The sequence below is a fragment of the Colobus angolensis genome, unplaced genomic scaffold (assembly GCF_000951035.1).
Source record: "Colobus angolensis palliatus isolate OR3802 unplaced genomic scaffold, Cang.pa_1.0 Scaffold92, whole genome shotgun sequence".
NCBI classification, from domain to species: Eukaryota; Metazoa; Chordata; class Mammalia; order Primates; family Cercopithecidae; genus Colobus; species Colobus angolensis.
In genome coordinates, this window is record NW_012123154.1 from 8200160 (window position 1) to 8218276 (window position 18117).

General features: G+C 37.1%; 1 protein-coding gene across 1 annotated transcript in view; it reads right to left on the reverse strand.

Annotated features, from left to right (window-relative positions):
• Positions 1 to 7473: 7473 nt before the first annotated feature.
• RAB2A (RAB2A, member RAS oncogene family) overlaps positions 7474 to 18117 on the reverse strand; it is a 63070-nt gene continuing 52426 nt past the window's right edge. Inside the window, exons 7-8 of the mRNA XM_011931947.1 lie at positions 11917 to 11985; positions 7474 to 9893 (exon numbers count right to left, since the gene is read on the reverse strand). Coding sequence (XP_011787337.1) covers positions 9798 to 9893; positions 11917 to 11985 — 165 coding nt within the window. The 3' untranslated portion in view covers positions 7474 to 9797. The remainder of the gene's footprint in view (positions 9894 to 11916; positions 11986 to 18117) is intronic.

An 18117-nucleotide genomic window follows, 5' to 3' on the forward strand; every position in this document is an offset into this window, starting at 1 on the left:
AGAAAGAAAGAAAAGAAAGAAAGAAAGAAAGAAAGAAAGAAAGAAAGAAAGAAAGAAAGAAAGAAAGAAAGAAAGAAAGAAAGAGAAAGAAAGACAACTAAGTGGGAAGGCAAGAAGAATTAGGAATGCTGGGCACTACTGCACTCTTGCCATGTTTTCAAGAATGTTACTGGGCAGACCAGTGATTCTGCCTCGCAGGATGACATATGGCCCTTGGACCAGACGACACAGTGGAGACGTGCATGCCAGCCTCGTGAAATCACGGAGGCTCAAGGAGCAAAGGGCTCACATGCCTAATGAGTGTTGAACAGGTGGTAAGACACCCACAGTTAGGAAGGGGATTGATTATTCCACGTGCTGAGCTTTTCTCTAGATTCAGCAGACACAGATGAAAATAAGGAACACGAAGGAAGCATTCTTCAGAATCTCTTTATACCTTGCCTGTTTGTGTCACACATAGTGTTCCCTAAATCCCAGCTTCATCATAAAGACTCCCTGGGCTGAGGAAGGAGCTGAGGGCTTCCCTTTTTAACCCTCTAAAGCTCATAATCTACAGTCACATTTTTTATGAGTGGAATTGTGCTCCAGCCCAATTCATATGTTAAACTTCTAAACCCCAGTGCCAGAAAATGTGACAGTTATTTGGAGATGAGGTCTCTACAGTGCCGTCAAGTTAAAATGAGGTGACCAGGGCAGGCCCTACTGCAGTATGACTGGTGTCCTTATAAGAAGGGGACATTTGAACATAGGGACCCACACAAAGGGAATATAATGTAACCAGACAGACAAAACGGCTCTCTCCTAGCCAAGGAGAGAGGCCTTAGAGGGAACCAACCCTTCAACACCTTAATCTTGGACTTGCAGCCTCCAGAACTGTGAGACCATACATTTCTGCTGCTTAACTCCCCGAGTCTGTTGTACTTTGTTATGGCTGCCCTAGCCAAGCAATACTGCACTATATACTAATCCCTGCTCTTCAGCCTTCAAATGCATATTACCTGTACAAATACCTCACTCATCTTGTATTGGGTAATCTTGTGAAATAAACTCATGATCACTTTAGATAATAAATTTTTATAGGATAGATCCTAGGGGTAAATAATTTTTTGGCTACAGCCTCTAACAGAACCATCTATGATTACAGTCATTAGTAAATACTTTTATTTTTATTTATTTATTTTTTTTGAGACGGAGTCTTGCTCTGTCGCCCGGGCTGGAGTGCAGTGGCCGGATCTCAGCTCAATGCAAGCTCCGCCTCCCGGGTTTACGCCATTCTCCTGCCTCAGCCTCCGGAGTAGCTGGGACTACAGGCGCCTGCCACCGCGCCCAGCTAATTTTTTGTATTTTTTATTAGAGACGGGGTTTCACCGGGTTAGCCAGGATGGTCTCGATCTCCTGACCTTGTGATCCGCCCGTCTCGGCCTCCCAAAGTGCTGGGATTACAGGCTTGAGCCACCGCGCCCGGCAGTAAATACTTTTATACTACTAACTGCAAAGAGGATGTTGAGTATCAGTGCTTTAACAGAAATCACCACCTGCTTGAGGAAAAGGTATGACATGAAGCATGGATAACTCACACCTGGGCAGCTCCCAACACAGCACACACACACAGGCAAAGAGGCAGCACGGGGCTGGCGCGGTGGTCATTTACCACGTTCTGTAAATGTGAATTCTGTGCGGCAGCAGCATCTCCTGGGGACTGTAATGTGGCCATTTTAATGCAAAATTAATTGTCAAATATAAGACTGCAGCGGCCTTCTCCCGAGTGATTACCTCACCCTCCAGCAAGTCATCTTCGCTCTTGTCATCGATGCTCCCTACCTTGTTAGCAATATTCAAATGATCACAAATGACTTCAGGATCTCACACATAAAATGCAACACCTCCTGGTCAGCTCACACCCATTCTAGAATTTGTTCTTACTTGCTTATTTCTACAATAGGAAGGGAATGATTTCTGGAATCTGTGTTATTTCTCCATTGTCATTGTCATCATCATAATCATCGTAAGATGACACTTGTGTACATTTGACCCCTGCTTGAAATTTAGACTGAATTCTGGGCATAAGTCACATTAGAAAATGTGTCTCTAATATTATAGCAATAAAGTCCTATGTGGTACATGTGATTTTTTATGGAATCTCTTATGTACTGATATTTGATATTCTGAATAGCCTCTTGGTATACAGATTATTGTGAGGCTGGAAGATGTAAAAATAATACTCCTAGATATTCACTTTGCTTCTGCCAAGTTGAATTCTACACATGCCAGGCAGTGCAGCAGCTTTACCCTCCCGTAGCCCCTGGCTGTGACGTGCCATTTCACTGCAGGTACACAGACAGCCCAGCAGAACAAATGTCTTTGTTTGCAGGATATAAGGGGTGTATTCGTTTCTATGACTGCCATAACAAAGAGACTCTTTGGTTTAAACCAACAGAAGTTTATTCTTTTACCATTTTGGAGGCCAGAAGTCAAGGTATCTGCAGGGCCATGCTCCCTGTGAAACCTGGGGAAATCCTTCCTTGCCTCATCCTAACTTGTGGCTGGCAGCCAGCAATCTTCAGTAGTCCTTGGCTTGCAGCTGCCTAACTCTAGTCTCTGTGTTGGCCTCACCTGGCATTCTCCTTGTGTGTCTATCTTCACCGGGCCATCTTCTTATAAGGAAACAGTTTTGTTGGATTGAGGGCCCACCCTACTCCAGTACGACTTCATTTTCATTAATTGCATCTGCCATGTTCCTATTTCCAAATACGGTCAGATTCTGAACTACTGGATGGTTAGATTTCATTTCATTTCCTTTTTGTTGTTGTTATCATTTACAGAGACAGGGTCTTGCTATGTTGTTAGGGCTGGTCTCAAACTCCTGGCCTCAAGAGATCCTCCTGCCTCAGCATCCCAAAGTGCTGGGATTACAGGCATGAGCCAAGTTAGGATTTCAACCTATCATCTTTTGTATTCAACCTATCTTTGCATTGTAGACACAATGCAACCCATAAAAGGGGCATGCTGCAAACTTCATGCTTTTTAGTTTTGAGGGCAACTTATAAGGCAGCATTTTTGTTTGTTGAATGGACACAAAATCTTATTTATAGGGAAGTGCATAAAACACATAGGTATAGTTTATAGACATATAAAGCAAATATCCATGTAAGTCTCATGCAGGTCATGAAACAGAACATAGCTAGTCCCAGATAATCTCCTTGTGCCCCTCCTATCCTGCTAGAGGTAACCAATATCCTGACTTTTGTGATAATATTTCCTTACTTAACTTTAGAGTTGATAAAATGATGCTATATGTATTATTTTCTGTATAATATTTTCACTAGCAAAATTCATTCGTTTAAGTAAAATGAGGGTTACTAATTTAAAAATATCATTCATGTTGCTAAATGGTTGCAGTTCAGCTCATTTTCATTGCTGTATGTTATCCCACTATATGAATATACCATGGTTCATCCCTTCTATTGATGCACATCAAGGTTGTTCCCAGGGACTATTACTTATGACACTGAATATTCTGGCAGAAGGATCCTGGTGCACACGTGGATGAATTTCTCTAGGGCATGTTCTGAGAGAAGGGTTTGCAGGTTGTTTTCTAAAGTGGTTGCACACATTTGCTCTCCTTCCAGTAGTATATATGAGCATTTCCTTTGCTTTACAACCTTGCCAACATCCAAACATTTGATGTCAGACTTTTACATTTTGCCAACCCATGGATTATAACTCTTTCACTGTGAGCTTTAAAAAAATTATATATATTTAGAAATATAGATAAACATGTTGCAAAATTATTAAGATGGTGTCTTGTTCTGCCACCAAAGCTGGAGTGCAATGCCGTTATCACGGCTCACTGCAGCCTCAACCTCCCAGGCTCAAGCAATCCTCCCACCTCAGCCTCCTGAGTAGCTGGGACCACGAGTGCACACCACCACACACGCTAGTTTTTTTGTTTGTAGAGATGGGGTCTCCCTGTGTTGCCCGGGTTGGTCTCAAACTACACCAAGTTTCCATATACTTGTGACGCATCTACCCCAATATTAGCTTTTTCTTTTTTTATTTTTATTTTTTTTTTAAGATGGAGTCTTGCTCTGTCACCAGGCTGGAGTGCAGTAGTGGCACAATCTTGGCTTACTTCAACTTCCGCCTCCTGGGTTCAAGCAATTCTCCTGCCTCAGCCTCCCAAATAGCTGGGACTACAGGTGCATGCCACCACACTCAACTATGTTCTGTATTTTTAGTAGAGACAGGGTTTCAACCATGTTGGCCAGGATGGTCTCAATCTCTTGACCTTGTGATCCACCTGCGTCGGCCTCCCAAAGTGCTGGGATTACAGGTATGACCCACTGTGCCCAGCCAAGATTAGCCTCTTACATAACCATAGGAACAATGATCAGAACTAGGAAATTAACACTGATTAAAATGCTGCTAATGAATCAGCAGACCCTATTCCTATTTCACCGGTTTTCCCACTAATGCCCTTTCCTGGATCCAGCATCCCACACTGCATTCAGTTGTCATGGCTCCCTATCTCCTCTAGTCTCTGACAGTTCCTCGTTCTTTCTGTAACTTTCATGATGCCCAGCTGTGAAGTGTTGGCTACTTTGTAGAATGTTGCTAAATTTGGGTGACAGGTTTCCTCATGACTGGGTTGAGGTGACCCATTTTTCGCCATGGAATAGTGTGTTTTTCTCGGGGCATCCCATTGGGAAGTACCTAGCATCCTCACATCTTCCTAATCACTTGATAAGCCATGGTGTCTGCCAGGTCTCTCCACTGTTGTATTGTATTTCTTCTTTTGCAATAATATTTTGTGAGGAGATACTCAGACTGTATGCATAGCCTTTCTCAGGCTTTTGCCCACGAATTTTAGTATTGATTCCTGCCTTTAACAATGACTGTGTTGTAGATTTTCTGTTTACATCATCCCTTTTATCTTTACTAACTGGTCGCTAATGTAAAGAGCTGTGTCTTTCCCATTTACTTAATCATTCATATTAATATAAACTTACGGATATTTATCTCACTCCCTGGTTTACGATCCATTACTAGCACGTTAGTGTCCTTTGGCCTGACTCCCCTCTGCCCCATCATTTTACAAACAGTTCCTTCCTTTTCTCTGGTATCGCAGGATATTCCAGGCTCATTTTCTAATTTCACTGCCCCAACCCAGGAAATCAATCATTTTTCTAATGAACCCTAGTTTCCTTTATTAGAGAATGCTATTTAGAAACCAGTAATGGGCAGTAGGTATTATGCTCATTGCTACTGGGCCCTCTCAGCAGACAAAGGTGAAGAAACATGTTTACTTACAGTGCATCTGTACATATAAAATCCACGAGTTCATGATCTCCTCAATTCCAACCTACCACCACAAGGTTCACTCTAGCCTTTCTCAACTTATTTGCAATGCATTTTTGATGAGGAACTTTGCTCTCATTATCCACAATGTATTTACTTGTTTGCTCAGTCTATGTAAAAGGTAGCTTTGCATTGCTAACCCATCCCCTTTACTAGCTACAGCCTTTGTGATCGTTCATTTTGTCCTCAGTCTTACAGTAAACAGTGATAATACTATTTTCCAAAGTTATATATGTTGGTTTTCTTCCCTACCCCTTCAGTGTGGTGTTACTCATTTGACAAGTTCATTAATAGTTTGTATTTTACTGAGTTCCCGCACTTCATGGTTGACTTTAATTATGTTTGGGTTATGTGAAACATAACCATAGTTGAGTCAGAGCCATACAAAAAATGTACACTGAAAGCAGCAACATTCTCCTCTTGTCTCAACCACCCTATTCCCAGCCCCCTTACTTTTCACCCTGTACCCACCCAGTGTTTGTAACTAGTTTCTGGTGTATTCTAGAGATCTTCTTCCTCATCCTTCTTTATAGCTGTGTAGGACTCCACTGTGTGGATGGACGTAAGTTTATTGAATCACTACAGTTTACTGAATCACTATAAGTGGAAATGACATGTAAGTCATTTCCAATAATTTCTAATTACAACCAATGCTGCAGAAAGTAACCTTGTGCATATGGAGCTTTTGCTTTAATGGGAGAATTATCACTTGGGCAGATTCCTACAAGTGGGATTTCTGGGCTAACAGCAAGTGTATATGTAATTTTATTAGGTATTGTCAAGTTCCCCTCCAGAAAAGTAGTTCCAGTTTGCACTTCTACCAGCAACACACAAAGGTGCCTCACCAATACAATACAAGGTGGCGTTGTATTTGACATTTCTTCCAGTCTCATAGGTGAGAAATGGCATCTTAGCTTTAATTTGCATGTCTGCATTTTTAAAAATAAATTTTGTGTTTAAAAGTATACAACATGTTATGGGATACACATATAGAAGGTTACTAGAGTGAAGCAAATTAATGTATCCATCACTTACATTATGTTTGAATTAAAAATGCATTTTAAGAACATTTTATATCTTTTCTTGTAAATTGCTCATTTTCCTCCATTTTTCTATCAGGAGTTTGGCGCTTTGTTCTTCAATGTTTAAGAATTGGCCTCATAATTTTGTAAAACTAATTAATACTAATATATAGATAGTTTTTGGCCGGGCGTGGTGGCTCACGCCTGTAATCCCAGCACTTTGGGAGGCTGAGGCGGGCAGATGACCTGAGGTCAGGAGTTCGAGACCAGCCTGGTCAACATGGCAAAACCTCATTTCTACTAAAAATACAAAAAGTAGCAGGGTGTGGTGGCAGGTGCCTGTAATCCCAGTTACTTGGGAGGTTGAGGCAGGAGACTCACTTGAACCCAGGGAGATGGAGGTCGCAGTAAGCCAAGATGGCACCACTGCACTCCAGCCTGGGGGACTAGAGTGACTCTGTCTCCCAAAATAAAATAAACAAAATAAATAAAATCAAGTTCTCTATCATGACTTCAACCAAGAAAGTAATACCTGGTCCATCCCAACGGAGGATGAGATGATCTACCGTGGTGTTAGGCTTCATTTTAATGTAAACATAAAGCACACCTTAATTCTTGAGAAACACAGGTAGACACTCTGGTTTACCTATTTGTACAGTCAATTCCTGCTTATTATTAAACAGCTTTATCTCTTTGTGTATCTTTTACTCATATAGTCAAACCTCATGCTGCCAACCTCAGGACTAAATAAACTGAGATGCGGCTTTACTATGCATGAGAGAATAAATGTTTAAGGTGTTCCAAAGCCAGACGTGAATCAGTTTTTCTGAGTGATTGGAAACATTTTGGTACGATTTATATCCCAACCCTTTTTGACCATTAGCAGAGAAATAGGGACTATTTTCCTGTTAACAGGCTATTTTTAAATATCATTAAAAACAAATTGTATGCAGTTGTATATCCTGTTTCAGTTGTATATCTAATTATATGCCACATTCTTTCAAAAAATTGGCTTTTCATTCGGTTGTCTTAAATTTGGAAGACGAATGGTAACAATATCTTTATGAAGATCACAATTTTGAAATGTTACATGTTGAGTGAGACATTGAAAGCTGTGTTTATTTTTTCAGTGACTGATTTTCTGTGTCCATAGATGCTATAAAAGTTGATCAAAGATCAACTAAAGATTCAATTACAGTATTACAAATTCAACTGCAGGTACCAATATTACATTATTTGACAGGGATAATAAAATGAGCAAAGAGTGGAGATCATAGACAATAACATTGCTTTCTCAATTAACAGAAAGAATTCATAACATATTCCTTAATGGTAGATGCGATTTGTAGAGAATGTGGAAATGAACTATTGAGAAGTCCACCTGCTGCCCCAGACTGAGGCACATTAGGGTGGTTGTGGGAGGGGTTATATTTGGGGGTTCTACTTTTCCTTAGGGTATTAAAATACATGTCCTGGTTTGTTGTTTTTGCCATTAATTTCTCTTCTTCAAATAAAAGAATTAGGGGAGAAAGCATGGAAAAGAAACACATTAAACTTCTGGAAAAGTTAACAGAAGCTTAAAAATAACAATTTCCAAAGAATCACTCTCTTCTTGGTATAGAGCAGAACCTGTCCTAGCTGCCTTAACTTTTTCTACTCATTGGTAAAGAGAGTGATTAGTAAGACGAGTGTATTTGATATGCCCACTTGAAAGAAAAAGGCTGTACTACAAATACCCATGAAAATAGATTTTCTCTCACCTTTCCCTCTGCCCTCAAGGAGATAGTTAAAACAAAACTATGAGAGAATTTGGTGATTTCCCACAAGAGTACTGTCAAACTTTTAACAGAGTATTGCTGAATCTTCAAGGAAGACCTGTAGAAAGTTGAAGGCCATGAGTGAAATGAAAGTAGTTTCAGAATTAGAACTTCTTTATGCTTTTTTTCAGGCATGAGTGCTTTTGTGCTAGTTCAAGAGTAGAAAACACTTGCTTGCATTGCTTACACCATCAACAAAAAGAATTTCAATATAGTGAGATTTGTCACATTTTAGCAAAATTTTTAAAAAGGGTTGAGTGTTAAAACATTCTGATCTTTTTAAAAAACATGCTTCAACACATGTAAAAGCTGTAAGGGGACTAAAAGTACATTAAAAAAGAGGTGGTCATAATAAAAAAAAAAAGAACACTTTTATACATAGGATTTTATTTTGCACTGCTGTAACAATTTCATTATAGACCAAGGGAGAAAAAGAAAAAAAGGATAAAACCACCACACTGAGTAAATTACTAAAGCTTTTCTACTTTGTAACAGTATTTTTCCATCTGATAGATTTATTGTCATATCCCCTTCAAAACAGACAAGATGCTTACCATATTTAAAGATTATAGAGGTTGCCACCGAAAGAAAAATTTTACACAGTCACTGTACATCAAGGTTGAAAAACTGTCCTGCATGAAAAATATACTTAGAAATCATGTGAATAAAAGAAAAAAGAAAACATTATTGTGTTTAAGGAAAGATTAAAGTCCTCATAATGTGCCATCTAAATGTGGATCCTCATTCTTCTTGGAGTCGCTAAGATGTAGGAATTTCTTGCTTCTGCCCTTTTCATTCATTATACTGTGTTTTTCTCCAACAATATTCGTTAAGGCAAACAAATCCTTTTCTGAAGAGGTCTTAAGGAAATTGTGGACAAAGCAAACTTTTGGCATTAAAACAGGTTAACATATACAAAGCCTTTAGTAATATACATTAAGCATATTTCTCTTGGACTAGTGACAAGAAAAGATGAACATGCTTGTTAACAATGTCAAAAAGTTTAAAATTCAGTGTCCAAGCAATTCCTAACAATGCTTCTGTAGCTTTAAGCTCTAAACAGTATAGAATTTATGCAAATGCATTAAAGAATTCAAGCTTGGCAAATTACACCCAAGCAGGTTATTAAACTATATATACAGAAAGTAAATGATAAATACAGAATTAAAAGAGTCCTTCTGTTCCTTATAGCCTTGAAAATTGACAAAGTTTTTGAGGACAGTTCTATAATATTAAACATTAGGTAACCACAGGTGCTGGGAAACCTAACTACACAAACCGATTTAAAATACTCAAGATGACTTTGTAGTGTTTAATACAATTCAGTTCGTAGTTAAGGGCACAAGACAACATTTAACAAAAATAGTCACATCAATTGACCTAGAAATCAAATGCAAATAGATATGAATACAATCTCCAAAATCTGTCTTTTAAGTGAACATTAACCATTTATTCAAAGTTATACAAGAATTTGAAGGATTAAAGTCTTCTGTGACATAAAGCCATTTCAAATAGTTTCATGTCTCAGCTGAGCAGGAGGAGAGGGGGTGAAAGAATAAGTGAGTAGGCCCCGTTGGGCAGCTAGACAGTAAAAACAGACTCAACAGCAGCCGCCCCCAGCCTGCTGTCCTCCCTGATTGCCTGCATGTGTTGCATTAGTAGCAGCATGCTGAGGGCCAATTTTAATGCCATTTGCCTGAAATAAAAGAGAACAGAACAATAAATATGACCAGACACAACCAGACGATACAGTTTAACTAGATTCTTAAAAAACTAATTTAATTCTTTATGATACAATTTTATCAAACAACTGAGAAAAATATCGTAAGTAGATTTTAGCAACAATTAAAACAATATCTCTTAAGGGCTGTTCCTTCCTTTTAAAAACACTGTGGAAATGTTTCTGAAAGTAATTCTTTATCATACCAGGTATGGGGTAAATAGATATTGGATAATGCTGCTTTTCAGGAAATTCTCATAATGCAGAAATCGTTTAAAATAATTACTGCAAGTAATCTTTAAAGCATAAAAATACCCAAGTCCATGCTGCTTTAATACAAGGTAAAATCTTTTCACTAGACAGTGTTTCTGTTCCATGTTGAATCAGCTGTACAGGCTAAGGGCATATGAGTGTTCTGTGTCATCGATAATTTCTATGATCCCCAAAGACATGGCAGCTTGCCAAGAACCCACACACAGAGTAGTTCTTTCATTCATCAAACTCACACTTATGTCTTAACCCTCACTCCCTCAAGTGGATTTTACCTAAAAATACAACACTTTGAGAAAAGTAATACAGTAGCTTCAGAAATTAAGCTCTTAAGGAAACTTTACGTCACAGTAAATCTCAGATTTATAGTGCTTGGCAGTTGTTCTGCAACAGTAGTAGCCTTGGGGTTTCTGGCACTAGCTCAGTATTGACAGCAGCTGATGTGGTTTCTTTTCGCTCTTTTGACTCCTCTTTAATAAAAAGCATGCCCTATGGCTCATTGGTTTTGCCCCCTCTGGGCTGGTAGCAACTTCTTGAGGAGTCAAGGAGTCAGCCTTGGCATTAGGCCAAATAAATAGCACGGCCTGTTGGCTCCTGACAGCACATTACAATCAAAGCTGCATAAGGCACAGTAAAGCAGTCAGCTACTATATGAAACCAGACAGAAACAATGAATGTGCCCTTCCAGATAGAGGCCCAATTACTGTTCAATTTATATGGTATTAGTCTCTGAATGGTGTCACCTTTAAACTAACTTGAGAAGTACTATCATATAAGCGCAGAAGATAGGATTGAGAAACTATATTACTCCAAATTAAACAATGAAAAAGTCATGTACTTTTTGGAAACCTTCGGCAAACTGCTGTTTGTTTTAGCAGAGACTACTGAAGTAACAGAGAGCCTCATTAATGTATAGGATGAGACAGACATACATAATGGCTTTCTAACACAATGCTTTTCTAACTGCAACTGGGGAGAAACCAGGGCTTTTCTTTCAGAAGCCAGAAATCTTAATACAGAATGGCAAAAATATTTATGTGAAAATAAGTATGCTACATCCACATAAACATTTTGAAATAAATACAAATAAATGCAGAGTGGGGATGTGGGTCAAGTGATGATCTTTGGTGAACACTGAATTAGATGCTTCAAAGCTTTACATTTTATCCTAATCATGTTGACCAAAACAGGATCAAAATAACATTACAAAAAACTCTATGCCAAATGCCAATTATATATACACACACACACACACACACACACACACATATATATATATTAATTTAGTCTCCTGAAAACATGCTATGCTATATTGGTAGTAATTTCCAAATTTGGTATTTCCCTCTTTTATACCAGATAACAGAGAGAGCATCTTGCATTAGTACATAGTACATGCATTTATATACCAGAACATTATTCCCAAAGCAGATGACACCATATGGTCATGTGGATAAAAGTGGATTTTCTTTTCTCTTTCGGAGATTTATATTATTTTGCATTGCTTGCGATGAATGGATAGGGTCACTTACTTTAATCCATTTCCATAGATAAAGTGTTGCTCTACTAGAACATACTTAACTACTATACCACATATACCAATTTTTCAGTTGGATGATTGTAAACTAATGGTGTTAACTGATTATCATGATTGATTTTAGGATTAAAAAATTATAAAATAATGAAGTGAATTCTAAATTAATATTGACCAACAATATTTATATGTATATACCTCATTATTAATGTCAAAGACTCCTTCTTGAATTTTTTCATAAATTTCTTTTGCTGTATTAATAAATGCCTGAAAGAGAAATTTGTTCATATTATATAAAACCAAAGCAGTAAAATAATATTATATATGCTCTATAGAATATCATAATGTTCAACATATGAAAGTCAGTTGATGTAATACATATTCATAAAGAACAAAGATCATATTAACATAACATATTAATAAAGAACAATCAATGTAATACCTTCTATTAATAAAGAACAAGCCCACATGATCATCAATAGACACAGAGAAAGCATTTGACAAAATCCAACATTTCATGATAAACTCAACTAGAAATAGAAGGGAACTCCTCAACCTGATCTAAAGAATGGCATCTAAGAAAAACTACACCTAACATCATATTCAAAGATGAAGGCTGAAAGCCTTCCCCCTAAGATTAAGAACAAAGGATGTATGCACATGCTAATTAGAATTACAAACAGCATTATTCACAATAACCAACAAGTGCAAACAACAGAAATGTTCATCAGTGAATAAAAAAAAAAATTGGGATATTCAATTAGAATATTATTTGGCCATAAAAAGGAATGAAGTACTGATTCATGCTACAATGTGGACGAACCTTGAAAAACTGTGCTAAATGAAAGAAAGCAGACACAAAAGGCAACAATACTACAACTCCATTTATATGAAATGTCTAGAATAGGCAAATCCATGGAGACAGAAAGTAGATTACTGGTTGCCAGAAGCTAGATGGAAGGGAAAATGGGGAGAGAATGCTAATGAGTATGAGGTTTCTTTTTGGGGTAACTAAAATGTTCTGGAATTAGATAGTGGTAATAGTTGCATAACTTTGTGAATAGACTAAAAACCATGGAATTGTTTGTTTATTTATTTATTTATTTTTGAGACAGAGTCTCACTCTGTCACCTAGAATGGAGTGTAGTGACACGATCTCGGCTCACTGTAACCTCCACTTCCCAGTTCAAGAGATCCTCCCGCTTCAGCCTCCTGAGTAACTGGGACTACAGGTGTGTGCCGCCACACCCAGCTTATGAATTGTATACTTTAAAAGGATCAATTTTATGGTATGTGAATTATATCTCAAAAGAAAACATCATGACCATGAGAGGAAAAAAAGAATATTGGAATATGAGAACAGCACATAGAGAAAAGCACATACGTAAACTGCATAATCCTCCATGTAAAAACTAGCTTACTTTTGGAGAATACAGTTCCAGCCTTTTTTGCCATGATAATGTATTATTTAGTATATAGTTTAAGAGAGCAAAATCAAAGGATGCTTCTGATAAAGAGATAAAAGGCAGCTCAACTTCTTTGCCATTAAATTGTCAAAATAAAAAACTAGTGTTGAAATACTGTAGATCAAATTAAGCTTATAAATACCAAAATTTATATACAAGCATTCTCTATGTAAAATACTTAGAAACTCTATATAAATATTACCAATGCTATAGAAGGCATATACAAACTCTGAATAGGCTCTAAACTATCAGATTTGACAGATCACAGATAAACAGTACCTATCAATATAGTAAAGTCCTCTTCAATTAGCATTCTATGAAAATTCACAAAAGAAAGCTATACTCCATTACCACTGATACAGACCTAATTCAAAGTTTATAAAGTAAACAGGATTCATGGAGAGGAACAAATCATACCTTTCATCTTTTCTACACTGGAAACATTTGACTGCTGAACTTGCCATCAGAGCTTTTGTTTCCTAATTAACAGGACTGATATGTTTTCACCTTTAAAGGCCTTACAGCTCCCCAGAGTAATCAATCTACTGCAGCTCAATTACTGCACCAAGCACACACCAGTCAGTGAAGGAGATTTGAACGTCTGCGGCAGGAGCACAGAGATATGAATATGCATAAACTCTAAGTGGCTGATCGAATCATCACAGAGGGTCATGAGAATTTGCAGCAAAATAATGAGAAGAATTAATCACTACAGATTCACAAGGCACTTAGGATGCAAGTGCGCTTTTCATGTATGTGCTGGAGCTAAACTGAAGAGGGAACTGGCTTTCAGCCAAGTATGAATTGATTCACATTCTGCAAAATTGAGGTTATCCCTATAAATAAGGAAAAACTTAACTTTATTTCCAATAACATGTCAATTACTATGATGGCTTTAGAAATCAAGCTAACTAAATATTGAAGTCAACAGATACATAAATTCACAGGGCTGGAGGTGCTTCCAGGAGCATCCACATGTGCACATTTCACTAGAACATTACATAGAACTACAAGGCCCCATAAGTGAGTTATAACTTCATACAAACAAGCACTTTTATACTACAAAAGTTATTATTAAATGTGTCAATTTACATAAAAATTGCATTTTTGCCCATCTGGTAATAAATCACTTTAAAAACGGGCTTAAGAAAGTGATGCTATATAAAATTTCATAAGTCACTACTAATTTTATTACCTAAATAGTAATGAATACTTTATTAAGCACTTTTAAGCATAGTTGTACCAGATGAACTGAGGATGTGCATACAGTATGTTTTATCTGAAAGGCATGCGATTAACTTCATTGCAACTGAAATATAACAAATAATAACAAATAATCTTTGGATAATGCTACATTACTTGGTCGTTCAATCTCCGATTACACATTACAGACAGTAAAATCAAATATTTTCTACCTCCTGAGCATATTATAGAGGATACAATACAAATGGGTTTTACATACTTCATGACAAACATTAATATTTAATATATATTACTAAGTGATTAATGACTAATTTTAATGAGTCCTTGGCGTTTGAAACCCAGCATGACAAATGTAGACATTAATATACCTGTTTTAAAAGTATGTGGCTATTTGTAATAACACTAGGCTTTGCACACACACACAAACAATAAAATATGTGGCTATGGACTTTGAAACTGCTCAGTTCCTAAATATAATGAACATTAACCAAATACTATCAAGGCTTATGAGGTCAAACAAAAGTTCTAAGGTAAGAGCCTTGGGTATCACAGACAAAATCTCCTCCACTTAAGATGCAAAACATTTCCAAAAAGATGAGAAATATGTATGTATACAATACATTGGCTGGGATTTTAAAAAATTGATCATTTCACTCTATTCATTAAATATCAATCCCAAATAAAAACTTTTTAAGGTATGGATGTTTCTAATCCATCTTCAGATCACTGCATTCCATATATACATATAAAGTACAAAAATACATTTTAAGTATTGCTTGGTAAATACCTCAAGGCAGTACTAATGTTCTTCACAGAATTAGTTTAATTTGAATGATTAAGCTATTCCCTCAAAAATACCTTATCTATAGATATTACATATATTGTAGTTTTGAATCTCTAGCACAATACCTAAAATAGCATAGGTACTTAAACCGCCTTTGTTAAACTCAATTACCCTTAGCAAGGAAACACCTACAGAATAAGGTAGGCTTACATGAAATTGTTGGTTTCTTTTTGCTTATGTGCATCTCTTTGGGGGCAAGTTCTTTTAAGACTTCATTAAGGGACAAGCAGGAGGCAAAACTAGTAGGTTTTAGAATAGGAAAAAATATTTGCTGACAAACTGATGTCAAATGACTTCATTTGTTTCAATGATTTCATTGTTTGCACCATGAAACAATGTCTAGGCAGATCCACGATTATGAAGTGTAAACAGATTTCTCTGCAGCCAACTGAATTTGGTGCTCCTCCTGCTTCCCCATGTGGCGGGTGCTCTGTTGCAGTATCAGAAGCCTGCCTCTCTCATTTTATCACTAGCCCTTCATTTTCCCCAGGCTTTTTAACTGGCCCGTTCAGTCCTTTACCTTCCTTTTCTTCGTTAGCCATTCATTCTCTTGCTTTCCACCTCAAACACTAATCTTTCAGTGTTTGGCAGCATTTAATCTGAATGACACTGATAATACCTAAACTTATGGCAAAATTTCAGGGACTTCAATAGCACAGCTGAAACAAATGTAACCACAAAGGACTATAAAGGTGTTGTAATTCAAATAAACATTCAGTAAATACACATGCTAAAGTGTATCTTACATATCACTGACATTTAGCCAAGGGCACCTATTAAACTGTTGTCACTGACCAGGCTCACACCTGTAATCCCAGCACTCTGGAAGGACTAGGCAGGAAGACTGCTTGAGGTTGGGAGTTTGAGACCAGCCTGGACAATGTAGTAAGACCCCTGTATCTATTAAGAAAAAAATTGTTGCCACATATTCAGAACTTCTGTAGGTATCGTAAAAGATACAAAGATGAGGAGGACTATTGTTGTTGAACAACAGGAACCATTTAGGTAGGAATAAAACCATTTAGTTGGCAGAATTCTAAGCCCAACGGCTCAAATCTCCATAAAGATGGAAGAAAAAAACTTTCTGCACTGACAGGAGAATGCAGGGCAGGATTAAGGCAGGTCTCACGGATACTGTGTTAACAGCAAAGGAGAACATAAGATACTATTTTATTTTTATTATGGTTGGACAGTTTTTAAGGCAAAATATTGAAAATAAATGGGCTTCAACAGAATATTTAAATTACTTCCTTACATAACATGCTGCCACCTGGTGGCAAGATAAAAATTAGGTCAGACCAGTATTTTGGACAGTTTAAATATCTTGAACAGATGCTACATAGCAGGGTATCTTGTAAACAAGTGACTTTTAGTTTTCTCTTAGAACTGAGAAATATGAGGTAACTAAAATGTGGTTTAATTTTCTTCTCAACTGCTAAAAGTCAATGCTATGAACATTACAGGTATCCATTTGCCTAAGTTAATAATAATATATACTAAGTACTTACCATAGGACAGTCACTATACTGATTTATAAAGGTTTTCATTATTAAAAGAAATTCTAAGTATATAAACAAATAAGAAAATTAATGTTAACTTTCTTTTGCTTTCAAGAAAATCTGTATTTGTGGGATGAAGTTAGACTTTTAAAATGAGCAGAATTACTGAGAGCTCTAGAACCAGGCTCTCCAGGACCAAACCCCAGTGCCATTTCTTACCAGTTGTGTTGCTCTGGAACCAGTGCTTAGCCTCTCTGTAAAATGAGGATGATAATGTGGGAAGTATGTGCTTTTTTAATGTTCAATTACAACTGCAACATAAACAAAACAAATGAAAATTCCTTTGACTTGTATTAAAGATAAGTGGTCCTAATAAAGGAAAGATATATATAGCCTACTTCATAGGATTGTTAGGAGGGTTAATGTAAAGCATTGAAAACCGTGCTTGACATGTAGTAAGCACTCAATAGGTGTGTCAGCTGTTGGCATGAACGTCTGGATGCAAAGACACATGGAGAACAACAGGAGAAGGGAGTACGGGTGCTAAATGTGTATGTGCCCTGCAGACACTACAGAGTTAAGGAGAGAAATGGTGATCAATGCTCTATAGTCAATTCAAATATCTTGATTAAATAGAGCTAAACCTTAAAAAAGTGAATTGACAATGTATAATGTACACACTGAGCCCCCCAAAATAAAATATATTTAATAAGACTTAGACACTGGGCAAAAATAGAAGAATCCTGTGAAAAGGACAGCAGACTAGAATTTGATATTAGGGAGTTTAAATAAGAAACTTCTTCAAATTCTGTGACTTCTTCAAATTCTGTGATTCTATCTGATTTAGGGTCAGTGAAGAAAAACTCACACATCATCCAATAGTGGCTTTTAAATCGTATTTCAAGGCAATTCTACAGGGGCCACCTTTTGGAATGACATGGGAGTAGGGACAGCCCTGTGGAGGGAGAACCTCTGCCTCTTCCCCGCCTCTTTCTGTAGCATCACTAGTTCCAAAGTAGAGCTGTTGTGCTGTTACTTCTCTCATACAATTTCTCTGTGTTTCACTACAAGGAAAAGGGCCATTGCTAAATCTACAATCTATAATTTTCTCATTTTGTAGATATGACTGAGCTGCAAAAGGAGAAACGACTTGCCCAAGACCACACATAATTATAGCAGAAGCAGGATTAGAATCTAATATTCTTCTCACTACATATCTCTTTCCTTTATTTGAATCAGTTATCTTTAATACAAGTCAAAGGAATTTTAATTTGTTTTATGTTGCAGTTAAAATTGAACATAAAAAGCACACACTTCCTACATCCTTTAAAACCCTTTTAGTTAGAAATTATATTGGATTTCTAGGATTATTTTTGGAAGTATGTAA